We start from the raw sequence: 17,851 nt of genomic DNA, 5'->3' as shown, positions 1-17,851 counted from the left end.
ATAAACCCTTGTAATTTAGAAACGGCTTAAGGGAATGGGAAGATACCCTGGATAATGGAACTAGAGAGAAAGACCAACGTAACCTTGTATAGCACTATCATGGCGGCCATCTTGAAGTCCGCCATCTTGAATTCAGGTCAAAATTTTCAAATAGGAAGAGGGTTATGTGACATATCGTTTCGAGGTAGCGTTTTCCAGAAGCACAAATCTAGCATTATTTTTACACTACCAATAATCATGTAAGAGTTATTACGTGTGAAAAACTAACTGGTTCGATATAATGTTATTTTATTGTAGTTAATGGACCACAGATTCGTAAGAATTTTGCAAGTATTTACATAAAGTGGAATTGGAAACAAACTGCTAGGGAAACAAACTGCTGCATAGAAACTTCGAACCATTTACTATTTCGACATAGATAGCAGCTTCGGTGAAGCATGTGTCCGTGGTCAAAGCTATGCTGTCTATGAAAAAAGATGATAAGTTATCCTCCCATTTCTTTGCTGAATGTTGGTTTCATGAAAAATAAGTGATGTCTACTTAAAAGTGTACAGCAGTCGTGATTTACAACTGTGCTCCAGCAACAAACTGTTCCACTGAAAGATCATTTGCAGTTTTAGAACGGATTAAGAACAATTTACAAAAAGCACAGTATCAATCGCACAAATGCACTACCATAAATTTTTTAACGTGCACATTTGCTTTATTTGTTGTGCATTCAGTTAAGTTTTTTAATACTTCAATAAGTTAATTAAAATAAATAATTCCACAACTTATTGTTAGTAGCATGTAAACGAATAACGATGCCCAAATTTAGCCGAAGGAAGAGAGAGCATAAAATAAATTACTACACGGGTACGACGTAATAAATCCAAAATACGAGCTTGGTAAGTACTTTTAAGTTGTGTCCATGTTGGAACTTGATATTTAATATTATGTAATAAATGTGTATTTCATTTCAGGATATTACGTTGCCTTGTACCCATATCTGTCAGGGGAGCCAGGTGACTTGAGTTTCCAGCAGGGTGAAGTAATATTGGTCACCAAGATGGAGGGTGACTGGTGGACCGGTGTCATAGGAGATCGCAGTGGCATTTTTCCATCTAATTATGTGCAAGCGGCTGAAGCAGAGGTCAGTACCACAAATGAAGTAGAAATACAAATGTAAATAGAAATGTAAATTTAAGACAAAAGTTTCTTGCACAACGAAACAAATGTTGTTTGCGGAGTATAATTAAATTCAAAATATGGTTCATTTGCTTAATTACCATTTGCTATATAAATGCATGCTTAGTAATTTTAACAAATACATAATAGTAATTGCATGTTGAAATAGCTATGAAATGAATATTGGTAAACTATTTTGCTTAGAACTATGTGCTTAATATCGCTCTTCCATTTGACACCTCATTGTCAGAAATGGATCTTTGAAAGTGAAAACTAAGTTTATATAATCTTACACTTATTTTCAGCGTCTTCCTGCAACACATATACATCAATAAAACGATAGTAAATGTAAATTAGAGTTTTGCCATATAAAAGTCATGTAAAAATAAAATAAACTAAACTTCTTTTTTAAAAGCTGGTGTAAAATTAATTCCTTTATGCAAGTATCAATTCAGTGTAAGCCAGTGGCTGATCATTTCCAGTAGGTCTATGATAATTTAGTCTATTTTATTTATGCTTATACCCTCACATTGTGATTAACTTAATTAATATTCCCCTGTATTTAGATTATTATATGAAGGTGAGTTATAAGTCTTGCAATATTCCTACAACCCAAATAGCACGGAGGGTATACGCCGTGATTGATAGGTAAGTACAAGGTCAAGCTGGCCTAAGAGGTAGTGTGGCAAGAAGACTATTTAACATGCAGGCCGCCTTTCTGTCAGTATCTTACGTCACATTTTAGTAGCAGTGATGATGAGTGTTCAACAATGTCTCATACATGAACAGTTACTGTATGAGCTCGAACTCAGGCATAACGCTGCGACAGCAACCCAAAACAGTTGTCTTGCAAAAGGGAAAGGTTCAGTGAACAATAGCAGAGCAACTTCTTGATTCTAGAAATTTCATGCAGGTTGTAAAAATATCAAAGATCAGACAAGGTCCAGCTGCCCCAGGGTAACAGATTCTAAGGTCATATGACACGCCGTTAAGGAAAATCCATCTTTCAGCACGATGATTGTCAAACCAGCTCGGGATCTCCCAATCCAATGTAGTGCGTTGCCGCATTGTGCCACATGAGTTGACTCCAGCTCAGGTCTAGAGGAGAGTGAATGTGTGTCGACAACTGCTTAGAATCGACTTCATGTGCGTTTCCTGAAACGGATTATGACATGTGACGAAAAATGGATGTGCAAAAACAGTGGTTAAGTAAGATACAACTTCCAGAGCCGGTCATCAAACAAGGTCGTTTCAAGCATAAAGACATGTTCTGTGTGTGGTGGGACTACGAGGGAGTAATTCACTTCAAGCTTGTTTCTAATGGTCGTATCATCAATATATACCTTTATTATGAACAGTTGGAGCGGATGTATGCTACACTATACCAAAAATATTCTGCATTTGGTGAACCGGAAGCGCACCCTGCTGCAACAGGAAATGCAAAACCAAACTTGGTTCGAAACACGCAATATATGTAAACTGCAGTGATTGACTTCTTACTTGTAGCGATACGTCATGGTATCGACGTGCAACCGAGGAACTGACAGTAAGGTGACTGTAGACAGTTCAACATGAGGGACTATACTTTGAATATTAGCATGCTTTCGTTGTACTGTGCGTTGTGTATAGGTATATAGATACGGGTATACAGATATATTGTGTACCAGATAATTTTGTTGAGAATTTACACAAATATCATTTAACAAACTAATAGAAGCGATGCATTAGTAAGTTAAATATTCAAATAAGTTTGCAGCTGAGTACTGAAATTGTCTTAATACATTAATATAAAAGTACTTCATACATTGATATCTTTTTTTAAAACGTATAAGAATAATATGTCAACTGTACTCTAATCTGAAATTAAGGATGTTTGCAATATGAAGCGTGAGTAGACACTTACAGCATTCTAAATCTCAGTATGTAGCAATTGTGGAAAGTTCTGAATATGTAGATTGAATGGGGCAATGAAAATTTCGAAATTCTATGCTTTTACAAATTATTACACAGGTGGTGGGTGAGCAGTATTTTGGTTACTGTAGTTCATTCAAAATTAACATTGTAGACGCATTGCATATTTTTACTAACATGGCATTTGTTTGGCTACATTATTAAATAGTGAGGCTATGTATTTTAATGTATGTTTGGAAGAACATAGTGGTGGTGTGTAGATTGGAAGAAGTGTGTGTATACCACACACATATCGTGGGTTATCTTTTATTAACGGTGGTTCTATAAACTAACAAAAAATAAAATGTTGCATTGCATGCTTGATTTGCTTTCTTTGTATGTTGTAGCCAGCTCCTTCGGAAACTATTAATACTGAACCAGTAGTAGTTGAACCGGAGCCAGCACCTGTAGCCCCTGAGCCCCAGGTATGTCTTGTCTTCATTTAATCTTCCAGTCTCGTGATTGTCATGTATTTATACGAGGGCTGCTGAAAAAGTTTTTGCAAACTACTACTGTAACTACTGTAACAAACTACTACTACAGAGGAGCCAACATAAGCCCTGAAGTTTCTTACCACGTGCATAGTGAAAATGCAACCCTTAGTTGGTGCTAGTGTTACCAACTACGATCACTGTATTTTACACCATTAAGAAAATTATCATTATAGATGCACCGAAAAAGCTTTAACACGTGAGTAATGACAACTATATTGAGAGCTGCCAGAGACTTTCTCTTGCTGGCTCCTCTATAACAATAACACATGTGTTCCGATTCGGAAGAGTAGATGTTTCTGTGTTTAAATTATCTTCGAGTGTTTGTTTTGTGTGAGAAATGGCAATTTCTCGTGAACACTTTTGTACAATGATTTTTATTATTATATATATATATATATATATATATATATATATATGCAGTTTAACACCTAATCAATGCATCGAATGACTTCATTTAGCTTTTGTGAATGAAGCACTATCCAATAATACTGTATACAATATGTTCTTCGAATTCCAGCGTTGTTGCGTATATCTCACTGTTGAATTTCGTGGAGGTCTCCATCCACGTCTGCTGTTGCCAGTGATGTTGATGCTGTGCGTGAAATGATAGAGATTGGCGTGTGACATGAGATTCAGATATCCTTGAACATTGACATGAAAGCAATACATACTCGCCTGAATACATGGAAACTTTCAAACTGTTGGGTCGCACACAACTTCACTGTTTCTCAAAAACATGCTCATATCATTTGATGTGAAGAAGTGTTCCAAAAATTCAACCGAAAAAAGTCTAATTTGGTATACTACATTGGTACAGGGAACGAAACTTGGATATATTCATACAAACCCGAAACTAAAGAGCAGGTCTACTGTTCTGCTGTTTCAAAGTGATCCGAAGCCAACAAAAGTTGTTCGTTCGAGTAGTGCTGCCAAGAAAATAAGTAAATGATTGCTTGTTTCTTCGGTTACACCGGACATGTGGCAACCGCAGCTTTAGAAAATCGGACTGTAAATGTTGAGTGATAGACAAGAATTTGTTTACCAGAGGTCATGAATTCCATAAAACAAACCCAAATCGTCACTTCATTCTTCACCACCACAATGGCAATTCCCACTCCACACACCAAACCTTTTTATTCTGATTTATGTCGCCTGAAGCAGCTGTTGACATATTCCGAACAGCGGTTTCTGAGATATTTCTTCAAGCTGCTGTGAAAAATAAGCGAATGGGCTTAAAAAGCAATCAAAGATAATTTAAAATTAAAAAAGTCTCTTCTTTTTAATTTTATAATAGCGAAACACCAGCATCACTATTAATAGTAGTTTGCAGAAATTTTTCCAGTAAGCCTCGTAAATATGATTGTAAAGATTAGAAAACTTCATAATGTAAGGGTAGTAGAAAAGGAGGAATTTCTAAATCTTCCTCACAGAAGGGTCAGTAGTTACAAGTTCAAAACTTGGACTGTCTCAGAACAAAATCGAAATAAGCATGAATTTCAAACTTTATATTTTCGATTTTAAAAACGTGTGAATGTGAGACTGTAAGTTTAAATCATATTGAGTTTTTACTCCAAAAACGCCAAAAGAGAGAAATAGTATTTGAAGATTAATTTCCTTCGTATTGATTATTTCCTTACTATTGGAGGTTTTCATGTATATAACATATCCTGTTTTGAAGGGAATGAGAGAATTCAATTACATGGTTTGGGAGGCAGTTTTCCGGTCAATATTATGTTGAAATGTTTCTATTTTTGACAGGATTGAAGTATGAATCAGATTCGTTAGAACGTAAATAAGAACTATGACTTTCTGAGCATTATAAATACTTCTTTTGATACGTATTTGTTTCAAATGTTCTTCAGTAATAACAATATAATTGATTGCACGTATTCTTTCTTTTGGAAAATGCAGCCGGTTGAGAAACCTAGTGAAATGTCTTTGGAAACAACGCAGGTAACAATTAATTTAAAATCTCAGTAAAATAATTATTATTTTTATTTATTGTAGTTGGTTTTATATTCTATTATTAAACCAGTTCTCTGAAAGTAAGTATGTTAATTTTACATATGTAACTTTGTCGTCGTTTAGTGGTGTGAATGAGACTTGTAAATATGTATATACATATGGTAGATGTTGAAATTGCATATTACTTGTTCAGCATTTGTGTATTTATAAACAAAAAAATGTGCATGATTATTCAACGTACTGTTGTGGGCAATGGTTTATGGTCAAATCACGCTGTTTACTGCAATTGTCGATAGCAAAAGCAACTCAGTCATAGTAAGTGCTGGCGAGTTAAATTTTCAGAAACCATTTTGCTAAAGAGGATCTAAATTATGGAATACATATAGTTACGGAATTTTTATTTTCAAAGATTTTATATTTTGTATTATATGAAAAATGCTACGGTTAATATGCTAAGATTAGGAAATTATAACAGCATATAATTTAACTACTTTAAGCTTTCTGTAGTTATTTGTGTTATATTTTAAAGTTGGCTTTGTTCATATAGAAGTTGATATAAAATCTTGATAATGAAAAGTATAATGTATTAAAATCTATAACGATAAAAGAAAAAAGTTTAAAAGCAGTAATAGTAAAGAAAAATTCACTTTCCGAATTCAAAATTTAGGCATACAAAGGTAGAATTTTCCGTAATCGATTTGCGGAATTGCATAATGAGTGAAATGAAGGTTAAATTTTGTTAACAACAAATATTTTAACCGTTTGTATAGAAATGAGTGGATTGCTTTTAACTTGAAACGTATTGTATTTAAAATGATGGAATAAATATGACATTAGAAAACTACAATATGCAAGCATATGGAATAAATAGTATGACATTAGAAAACTACAATATGCAAGCATGCAATACATCTTAGTACCTTTATACGTAATAAAACTGAAGGTCTACCATTGAATGAACTTTACTTTAGTTAATATAGTCACGCAGTTGTTTAGGGAATCGATGTTTGGCGTTAATTCGATCTTTACATGTTATCATGTTCCAGTAAAATATGTCCAGAACAAATAGCTTGTTACGTGCACGCATATTTACGCATTTTAATTTTTTCCAGTTCTTTTACTGGTCAATTTGAGAACTATAAAATGCTCCAAAATATATTTGTGCGTGGTGTTGTGGTGTGATGTGGTTAAATGTTCATTTTTATTCACAGTTTACACACAATAATGTGAGTAAATACCTAAAATTCCTTCAACTAAATTTTGTTCATACATAAAACTAATTACATAAATTTAGTTCAGTAAATTTAACATTTTAAATGTTCAATATGACAATAAACTAATTTTGCTTAAGCTTCTAGTTCTAAAGTTATTTTTGTTGTAGTGTTAATATTAAAAATTAAAACTAAAGGTAGAGTGAGTAAGCTAATATTGATGTGCTTATATAATTTCACGAAATGAAAAATTTTTGAAGGTTCAAAAGAATTCGGACAGAAGAAGGGTATGAACGAATGATAAAAGTTTACAAATTGTGATTTTATTTTATAATTAGTTTCATTGGATAATCTTCTTTATATGTAATGTAGGATATTTTCTCAGAAGAAACAACGAAATACTAATGTTACAAAGATATATAGCATGCAAGACAGACGTAGAAACTCTTTACCGCATTTCAGTAATTTAGTGTAAATGCTTCAGAAGTTTGGCTATATTTAATAGAATGTTTTTATGAGTCATTAACTATGATTTTCTCTTGGTTTTCAATTGATTTTCTCTTAGTTTTCAAATAAAAACTAGTTTACTAAATACACTTACTACACTTCGAGTATATTGGGTTAGGATGGAAACGGCGTCATTAAAGATACAATCAGAAAGACTGAAGTCAATTAAAAATGAGATAAAATAGCTAAAATAGCTTTGCTTAGATTTGGCTGATCTGTTTCTAATTTCCTTTTGTTGATCTGTTTGAATGTAACCATAAACTGAGCCAAATATTTATTTTCAAAAGTTAATATTTTCCAAGAAAATTAGTAAAGTTACTAAAGACTCGTTAATGATAAATGCACGTTGACTCGTGGTGCAAGACAAATACGCAAAATATGGAAAATATTGTTAAAATAATAATAGCACATTACATTCGAGGAATAATCACTTTTTTTTTCTCTCCAAACGTTTGTTTAGATTTATACATATAATAAGGGAATATACAAGATGTACAAAGAGCATAACATATAAGTACTTCACGAATTCCGTAGTCGTGTAGATTGAAAGTCGTGCGCGTGTAAATGTCTTATGTGACATGCTTCTCTTTTTTTAACTCACCTATATCATGAGCGTTGCTCTTCGTTTGTAAAGTAAAATTTAGTCTAAAGTGATAGTCTGTTGTAGAGTAATTCCAGTGTCTGAAGTATTAAAAGGCTATTTATGAAAATCTGAAAAATTGTGTTACCTATAGATTATCAGGGTACGGAGATCTTTGGACATTAGCACGTGGTTTAGTTTAGGGTTACACAGAAACCAATCAGTGAAGAAGAAGAAACTATCAAATCTTGCCAAGGGATTCACACAACGCTAAAATTAGTGGGCCCACGATCTTCGTAAGAAATACTCAGAGTGTATGGAGTTCTAATGGGGGGGGGGGATTTGGATAGGCGAATAAAATGGAAAACCGATTCAAAATTGATCTTCGGGAGGTGGGAAAACAACAATTTTGAATAAATTAGTTTGCACAGGAAAAAAATCCAACGGCGAGCTTCTTATTTTTGCAGCGATGAATTTTCAGTTTCCGCTAAGACATGGAGTATAGTCAGTTAATTAGAAGACCCAAGGTTTAGAAGCTAGTTGACGTTCAGGTAGTTCCTCTTGATTGTTACTTGTAATCGAAGATCGAAATTGTGCCTTTAAATCCTGTAGGGTTACTTTCTTCATCTTACAGTGGTATAAGAAATTGGAGAAGCATAAGAATAAGTTGGTGAGAACAGTGTCGGAAATATTAGCATTTAAATTGAATTAATAAAGTCGTTCCGTCTGTTGGTGTAAAATAGCTTTACATTGTATTCAGAGACACGTATGAATATCGCCGCGAGTTATTTCTTGTGTACTTAAGCAAAACAAACTCGATGATCACATCATCGTTTTTCTACTTAATGCTGATATATGCTTGATACGGATTGCTTCCATAAACAGACAAATGCAGAACTGCTATATTTATTATGCTACATCCGGGACCTGCTTATCTTTTATCAGAAAGATATGTGATTACTATTTTTTTTAAAATGTAGTTTTAGCAATTATAATACTTTCAAGTTAAATAAATAATTAAAAAGTTTCAGAAATAATATGCAATAGTTTAGTAAGCATCATGCCAATCTTTGTTCCTGTCGATTTTAATAAGCTTTATTTATTAGCATTATACTATTTAAATATCACTTGAAACAAACTTATAATAAATGTTAAATAGTAGGGAAATATTAAATTTTAAAATTCTTATTCACTTAATATTTTAATCCCTCACCAGTGTGTATGTGTCTGTGTGATATACTAATGATGTTGTCCACTTTCTGTGCTTCCGGGATGTATTTAACAGGACAAACGAGAAAAGTCAAAGTCACCCAAGGTACTTGTGTATACATTTATGGAATAGCATGATAAATATGCATGCCCGACAAATAAGAAAAGGCACATTTATTTTTGTTTTTCTTGGTGGTTTAAAAGCGTACTGTTTGTGATGTCTGCTTGTTTTTGCTAGTTTATTGTTTTTCCTTCTTTTGAATGATATGTTGTGTGAATTTTTTCCTTAAAATTTTGTATTGTGTATCTTAATCAAATCCCTTTATTTTTCACTTTGTAGCGAATATGGAAATTACTTTTCGTATTTTCTTTCTTCTGTTAAATTATAATGTAAACTTTATTAAAATGTATTATTAGAATTGTCTTGTATTCTAATAGAGCGGTTTGGCGATCGAGTAGGGAGACTGATTTATACATCACGACGTTTTTAATTAGTTACGATGTCATCGCCTTCAGGTTACATGGAAAACAGCTGTAACATTAACAACAATATTAATGAGTGGTAGGGGACACTAAACATCGCTGTAGTATCGTAATACAAGGAATGTGGATCACGAATTAGTTCAAGCAGGTAAAAAAGGCTAGGATACAGTTGCTGTAAAGTTATCAGAATCCATAGTTGTCTAAGGTCGATGCTTCTCTGTAAGATAATTCTAGATTGATTGCCACCAGTGCCATAATCTTGAACACCTATATTTCAGGAATTTGATCATCACTCATGTTGTGACACTGGTATTCATGGTATTCGATCCGGTCTTGTTATACAATATATCAGGTGCTTAGCGAACTTCCCAAGCCGCTTGTTTTAGGCGTCCGCGAAGAACAATCAACAACATATAACAATGTAACAGTTCGAGCACAGCTCTTTGTACTTGCTTGAATGCGTCCATAATCATCCACCGTGTATATTATGTTCGTTTTTTACATATGCACACGCTACAGTTTAACTCGTTGACTTTGTCCCATCTTCGATTACCAATAGGGAGCACAGATTTTTTTATGTAAACTTGCACCGAAGTAATTGAAAATATACCAAAACTAAGTGGTAGCGCACTCTGGTCTAGAAAGCTATGCTAATGGCGCTGGGACCCGATGTATCAGTTAGTCGAACTTCACCATCTTTTGCAGAGTTGCGTTATCATTTCTGTGTATTGAATAGAACATGTTCCATCTAACGTTTTCCAAATAGTGAGCCATGATCTGCAGTGGTAGGCTACAGATGACTGAAATGCGCATACGAGAAAAGAATTATTATTACATTGTCATATGTTGTGGTTGAATGTGCTGTTTTGATAGATTTTACCTTCTGTAATAGATGGAAAATTTGCAGACATCGGGGATTTTTAATGAGATTGATTCAGATTATTTATTTATCTTGAACTTCTTATTTGCATAGAATTTTTGCCTATTAATATTGAGTTGAAATTTCAATAAATGTTTGGAAATGCTGAAATTGAATTTGTAATAATAGGAATAAAATCAACGTACCTTGTATATTCGTATTTATATATCATGCTGCAATGATTTCGAAATCTTTGATGAGCCACTGGAGTCTTTATCTAAACACACATCTCCTAGAAGTCGAACTTTTTATGCACTTGTATTGTTTTAGAATTTCTGTGAAGTAGAAAGATAAGATTGAGAAACACAATAGAGATTCTGAGAGAGGTGGAATTTCAGGATTGTCATTCATTCATTTTAATTTAAACACAAAACTAATATCGTTAAAATTGTACATAAGGATAATAATAAACTTAAAACCAAGAAATACACTTGAATCATTCTGACAGGATCTTATTTTTTGGACACAATCTATCTAAATGAGTCATTGCACAATAACAGCTAATTTTTACACCTTCAGCAATTTTGTCATGGTAGTACTGACGGTTTCATCCATCCATATGACTACTTAGAAGAATAAGATTAAGTTAAAGAAATATCATATGCGTAAATGTCTAAATCTGTGTATGTATAAGGGTAAGTTAAATCCATCTGTTGTCATATGAAACTACGCTACCACCGTATCCCAATTAATCACTTCGTTGTTGAGGAAGCAAACGATTTCTGAAAATTTGGTGCACAATTAACCACAAAGGAATTTAAAAACTAACACACAAATACTAATATTTATTTTTTCTTGCGTCCTCGAATTAATTTGATGTCAGTTGAATAGTTCTATCTGTAGAAATTTACGTTACGTGGTCAGAATAGAGTTCTGTTAGATTGATGTCAGTAATTTTAGAATTATAATTTATGGTGTGTACGCTTACTAACACTACTCTTGTGCGCAATCTTCCAAATAAATCAACCCTTATGTGAAAATATCTATTTTTTTCTTTGAGTACTGATGGTAGAAACACTATCCTGTCAATAGTTTATAATTGACATTATAGTAGTAGAGTTGTAAAATAGTGCATACGTTTTTCTTTTGTCAGAAGTAAAAATAAATAAATAAAGTTGTTTTAAGTTTAGCGCACTACCCGTAATTTGTAGAATTTAAATGATATGTTGTCATTTTGTGATTTTTTTTTAACAGTGTAGATTTGTTGTATTGTATTCCCTTGTGAATATAGACTTCGCACTCTATTTATAACAAGTAGTATATTTCTTTTAATTTTTTTAAAAAAAATACTTGTAATATGTCTGTTGCATAACGTGCGAGTATAACCTGCCTTGTGTAAGTCATCGAATATATTTCCTGGTATCTTTGATTGACTTTCATAACCAAATAGCTGAGTGCGTACTTCTATGCGTGGTTCCGAGTTCGATACTAGTGGGGGTACCAAGCCTCGGATAAAAATCCGAGCAGTGGTTTGGATCTCGCTTTAAGTAATAAGTCTAGTCTCTTGTGCGAAGTGTTGAAAGAAAATGGAAAGAAATATTGAATTCCGGTCAGTGAGCCTGATTTGTGGACTGACTTTTATACGGTCGTGAGTGTTAGTTTTGCAAGCACAGTAGAATAAAACTTGACTTGTAATCGTCTCTTGATGTTGGCAATGTGAAGATTTTCCCTAATTACGCCGAGCAAATGCAGGATAGTGCCTTACATAAAGAATCACTTTACTATTTTGACCTTGTACTCACCAAAAATGTTACTCCATACACCATATTTAGGTGAAGAGTTGTGTGAGCGTAGCAGGGCTACAACTGATTTTTGTAGCACATGGTTTGGCATTTGTAAACGTCAACGTCATCTCTCTGACTAGTTTCCGCGTATCAAGAATTATTTTTAATGTGCAGTGTGATCAAATAACATTTGTTAATATGTGTGTTATGTGGTAAATATTTAGTTATACTGTTTCGTTTCTTACTTTGCCTAAGTGCTAAAGACAGTGAACTGTGAACAGAAGCTACAAAAGGAAAGACTGGCCACCGAAACTCATTGGGGTGAGCATCTTCCAAATGATGTAGATTTACTTTGAATCTTTCCAAGAAACATGAAACATTTTATTCGTGATGAAACCTTGTTGTGATATTTAAGTACGTATAGTAATTGCATGAATAATTTCTCTCACGAGCGTTTCCTCAGATACCCTTGCTTTCTACACTTCCAGCTTTATTTCGTTACTTTTTTTTTTTTTTTCTTAATAAGTTCCATTTTATATAAATATATACTCATCTCTCTGTTTAACGAATCTTCATTTTAAGCACTGTACAAAATCTGGAGCAGAGCCGATTCAGTTTAAAAGTCTTGATTTTAAACTTGAAATGTTGAATTTACTGTATTACAGTGTACACTGTCAGATTTTATGGTGTCCTTGATTGAGTGTACAGCTAGTATTCTTTCTTTTCGTAATTAATTTTGGATATTAGCCACTACAGACTTGGATCGTAATTTACGGACAATCGGCAACATCGCACCGCTGTTACCCTTTTTCTCCAAGGGATAAGTGTACACACCGGCTGATCTAAATTATGGGCACCTACCTAAATAGCGTGTGAATTTTTCTTTCATCTTTTATACATGGCAATCGGACATGATAGGGGTGTATTGAGATTACGAGTTACGGTGGGAATTTAATAAGTGTATTGTATGTGTATTATGCTTTGCTACCTGGAAATATTGAGTTACATCACGTTAGTACACACTTGGTGGGCGCTTCGATCGCACTCAGTATATTTTCACGCTCGCTACTCCTCAATATTGAATGGCAGCATCTGTCAGTGTGGGGGATGTGCAACGCCCATTGAAAACTTTGCCTTATCCCTGTTTCGTCATCTTACTTGAGTCTTCCCTGATGGGCTAATAGAGATTGAAAAAAAAAAAAAAATCCATCATTGGGGAAAGAAGTGCAACATGGTGAAATATACCTAGTTTGCCAAGGCATCACTATACCTGTAACTGGTCATACGTTCGTCTACAATTACCAAATCCTCCGCACATGCCCATGCACAGAGTGGAGTAAAAATTGTGACTTATCAAACTAGCAGATTTTATAATTCACTCGTCCAGTTCGAATGCTCGTTACACCAGTGGAGTCATTCTGCTGATCCGGGCTGAGGAGCGGATAACTCCGGAGTCATCTGGTGGCATACCGAGTGTATGATGGTAATCATATGGGATATGTTTTGAGTTGACTCACGTTTGTATTCGGTTGTTGTCCAAATTTAGTCAGCTGTCCTACCATGTTGAACCTGTGAGCCCTTACCAGTTGCTAAATGGGACACTTACTTCGACAATTAATGTTTCGCCTACGGTTCGCCACTTTTCCTGTTTTGTATGCGTTCACTACGGCTGCTGTCGAATACCACATTAGTGCAGTTGTTTGTTCAATTGAGGTACTAGTCTTTTGGACACCACGATCTGACCTTTGTTAAACAATGATAAATCTTGACATTTACTTATAGCACGCGAACTCTCACTATTGGACAACTACTTAGACCTTGTAGATGTATATTAGGGGCAAGCCCGTAGCCAGACCAAAAATGTAGGGGGGGGGGGGGACGATCCAACTATATTATAGTTCATTTGCAAGCCTACTGTGAAAATTTTAGGGGGGGCGGCCCCCTAACCCCCCCCTGGATACGGGCCTGATTAGGGGTGCGCAGTTTGTCGTGCCGAAATTCAAGTAGCAGCAAAGTTGAATTCAGAGAAGTGTAATAATTCAGTGATCGGTCGATATAGAATTGTATGTATGTGCGAGGTCGTTAATTCAAAATAATGTCTTAACAGGATTTATATAGCTTATAGTGTCTTCAGACAAGAACATGACGTACTAAAAAATCGCATGGATTCATTTGAAACTTACTAGACACTGGAAGTTAATTTTTATAAAAACAAGATTCAGATTTGTAATGCACAGAAGAAAGAGACGGGAGATACTTTTGCTGTTTTATTAATGCCTTCACTGCCGTTAAAATAGCATTGCAAATCTAATGGAAAAGTCAGTCTTAGGTATATAACAGTGCTTGTGCATCCAGTGTAAGGTTAAGCAAATTGAATTTCGTCAAAATATTAAATACTACGATAACTAAATGCTGAATGCAGGATTAAATGGTAAAGTTTTCAGCGTCCGCAACACACCTGAAGTGATCTATGCTGTCAGTGAATAAAGGGCTTTTTAATTGAATGTTAACTTTCGATTTGAAGTCTTCGCAAGGGAATAAATTTAAATTTCAGACAATTTTTCCACAGTGTTTCTTTTGTCCTTAGCACATATTACAAATTAAATTCAATATATGTGTAACTCAACGTCCCGTTATATTTTAGTCAGTAGTTAAAATAGTCATTTACATAAAATAGTCATTGTTGCAGCACTTTTGACAGTATTTCTGTTATGAAGAGTATTGGAATAATATTTAAATAAAAGTTGCTGTTTTCTTGTTTACGTTCCGAATCTACCACAAAGTATCATCCTGTTGTAGAAGTTAACAAAATTTTACGATTTAGAGAGTATGCAGGTTGATAGTTTTTCATATGTTGACAAATTAACTTCCTTCAACTTCAGAACAGGTGAAAGAGTGGTGTATATGCACTGTTACCGTTACATTTTCAATGTCGTTTCTGAGGCAAAGGAGGCCTTTTAGAAAGAGAGAAAAAATACCTTGGATGAAATTATCAAATATCACCCTTTATACATCATCAGATTAAAATAAAGAAAAACTCACCCAGAATGTGTCCGTAGATAAGATGCTGATCTTAATTTTAAGATTGCCAGACCATTTATCACCGTTCGGGGCAGGTTGATTGTAATGTCTGTAGACAGCATACTGGTAAAGGTGGTCGAACACACGACGGGTGTAGTTTTGTAGGGCAGTCAGTTGTGTGTTGGTTACGGTCTGTGTTTGCAAATGCCAGGACGATGCCACCGAGTGCCTGTTATGCAGTTAAATGACTTGAAATGAGCCTTCAAGAGGTCGAGTGATCGTTCTGTAAAATTGCCATGTACCTGGTCCTGACGCGTCAGTGTCCAACGATGGCTTATGCAGTTTAAGTCGAAGAGTTCTTACATCAAATATGACTCCATAGTTCTTCCGACGTAACCGGCACGCCCCCGGACAGAAGAATCGTTCGGCCCGTCCTGACAGGAGCGACTGTCAGTGTACTGAGCTGTCGTTGCCCCGTGTGATCCAGTGAACCGTAAACAAGAGATTATTGGAGTAAGTATATCTTTCTGTATACCTACTCGTTATACTTATTGGCGTGCTAGATCTCCGAACGTACGCCTTGTGGAGCACTTGTAGGACATTGTGGGACGGTTTCTGACCACCGGCTGTGCTGGACAACGACCATCACCCAACTACGAACAAGTATGGGACATGATACTTCAGACAGACATTCAGCATATGTAGGACCGACTGCCTATCCGAACAGTTGTTCGACTGCTTGAAGTAGTTATATGTACTTTAAGGTGAGCATTGTGTTTTTTAAACACCTGTGCAACTCACTCGGGATGATGTATAGGCTCCATGCTGTTATGGCAATCACCTATAATCAGGCCCACATTTAGGTATTTTACGTCCCTGGGCTCAAGAAAATTATGCACCCATCCCCCTTATTTGTTCATATTCAGTATTGGACTTAAAAATACGGCCGCATCCGCTTACGATGAGCCACTAGTAACGGGCGTCTGACAGAGCCTAATATAATGGTAACCAATAAACAATAACCTCAGCTCTTTCTAGCGCCAGTAACGGAGAAACTCGGTCGCGTGATGGTATCAACATTGTTTTCAGAATAGGTCTCACTTAAATTTCTCTCTCGTGGACAGCTTTTTTTTTCTGCATACCATAATTCAATTTCGATTTTTTAAATTACCGCTCTGGGCTCGTGACTTGTTCATAAATACACACTACAATCATCATCATGTTGACCAAACTTTGGACCACATCAGTGAATTACTGTTGGTGGTTCGTAAATGCGTTTGCATCAGTGTTTTTGGAACAGAAGTTTTATTTCCTTTAGACATTCCAAATGGGTCAAAAATCATCACTTTCATTTTTAAAAGATCAACTTCCGGTATAGCTAGCCCATTTCCGGTGTGTTTTAAAAGCTGAAAATAATACCAGTAAATATGGCATGCAGTTTCTTTTGTCATCGTGCTTTCTTTGAAGAGTTTAATACTTTCTATTTTCTGAGTATTGCATGCAGCGACTTGAGCATTATTTAAACTTAACAGATCTGTGTTATTTATTTTCTTTCTTTAAGGGAAGCAGAGTGCAATCTCTTCGTACCTCAACAGTTCCAATTGCGGAGTTTAGATGATGTGAATAAGTTATTGTAAATACCTTTGTTTATATTTTCTTGCAGCCTAAAGGGAAAAAACCAGAGATAGCTACTGTGATTGCTCCCTACCAAGCAACGAGCGCTGAACAACTCAGTTTGCAGCGAGGCCAGCTAATTATGATTAGGAAGAAGACTACCACTGGATGGTGGGAAGGCGAATTACAGGTACTTTGTGAATCTCTAATCGTATTTTATATTTATTTTACCTTAAATCCAAATAATCAGCAAACCCAGTTCTTACAACATGGAAAGATAGCGTGCTTCCCTTACATTCAATTTTAGGAGAAGAAACCTGATCTGTTTTTCTCTTATTTACTTTCAAAATTGAATAAACAAGTCGACTTAAATGCTCATAAATGAAAGGCCATGGGTACGAAAACTTTAAATATCATTCGCTGTTGTAATAAGTGAAGTAATAAGTACATGGTACCAGACTTAGTGGAAGGTAGGTTAAGATTCTATTGTATTCAGTACCTGGTTAATTGCATCAGGTGAGTGCACCAGTCATGCCATTTTATTATACATACCAATTCATAGTTATTTATTTTTAATGATACTAGCAAGATTTTAAAAAATCTTAGGGAGGGAAATGTAGCAGGGAAGACTACTGAATTTATAGTGTATCCTCATTATAACTATTTCTTCAGTGTACTGTAGCCAAAAACATAATCCAAATCCTTGTTATAAGAATAAATTGTTTTGTCAGACATTTTGATTTCCGTTTACTGTTCAGACACACTTACATGTTTATTCTGCTTCACTTGTAAAGGAATGGATTTGCAATTTAGTGATTTTTTTCTAACATTGTTAGAACTAACTAACTAGTATATACCGGATGAGGCATTTAAAACTGTTTTTGGAAATATCTGGAAAACTACAAATCGGATTTTAAAAAAGTTGTAACAAAAGTTGTTCGTCTCGAGGGGGGACATCCAATGACACCACACTCGACCTCCTGCCCGACCTCCCGGGGCCGGAAGGG

General features: G+C 34.9%; 1 protein-coding gene across 4 annotated transcripts in view; it reads left to right on the top strand.

Moving 5' to 3' along the window:
• The window catches only part of Dap160 (dynamin associated protein 160), a 213,683-nt gene that overhangs the window by 106,972 nt on the left and 88,860 nt on the right, over positions 1 to 17,851 (top strand). Inside the window, exons 20-24 of one of the 4 annotated variants that reach the window (XM_081768593.1) lie at positions 963 to 1,132; positions 3,465 to 3,542; positions 5,523 to 5,564; positions 9,160 to 9,189; positions 16,894 to 17,034. In XM_081768593.1, the coding sequence (XP_081624719.1) occupies positions 963 to 1,132; positions 3,465 to 3,542; positions 5,523 to 5,564; positions 9,160 to 9,189; positions 16,894 to 17,034 (461 nt within the window). The remainder of the gene's footprint in view (positions 1 to 962; positions 1,133 to 3,464; positions 3,543 to 5,522; positions 5,565 to 9,159; positions 9,190 to 16,893; positions 17,035 to 17,851) is intronic. The other 3 variants (XM_081768600.1, XM_081768609.1, XM_081768617.1) reach the window with 3 other exon arrangements.

This window comes from Thermobia domestica, chromosome 1, assembly GCF_964235325.1.
Source record: "Thermobia domestica chromosome 1, izTheDome1.hap1.1, whole genome shotgun sequence".
Lineage (NCBI taxonomy): Eukaryota > Metazoa > Arthropoda > Insecta > Zygentoma > Lepismatidae > Thermobia > Thermobia domestica.
Note: the sequence above shows the minus strand (reverse complement) of the source record. Positions and strands in the feature narration are given on the sequence as shown.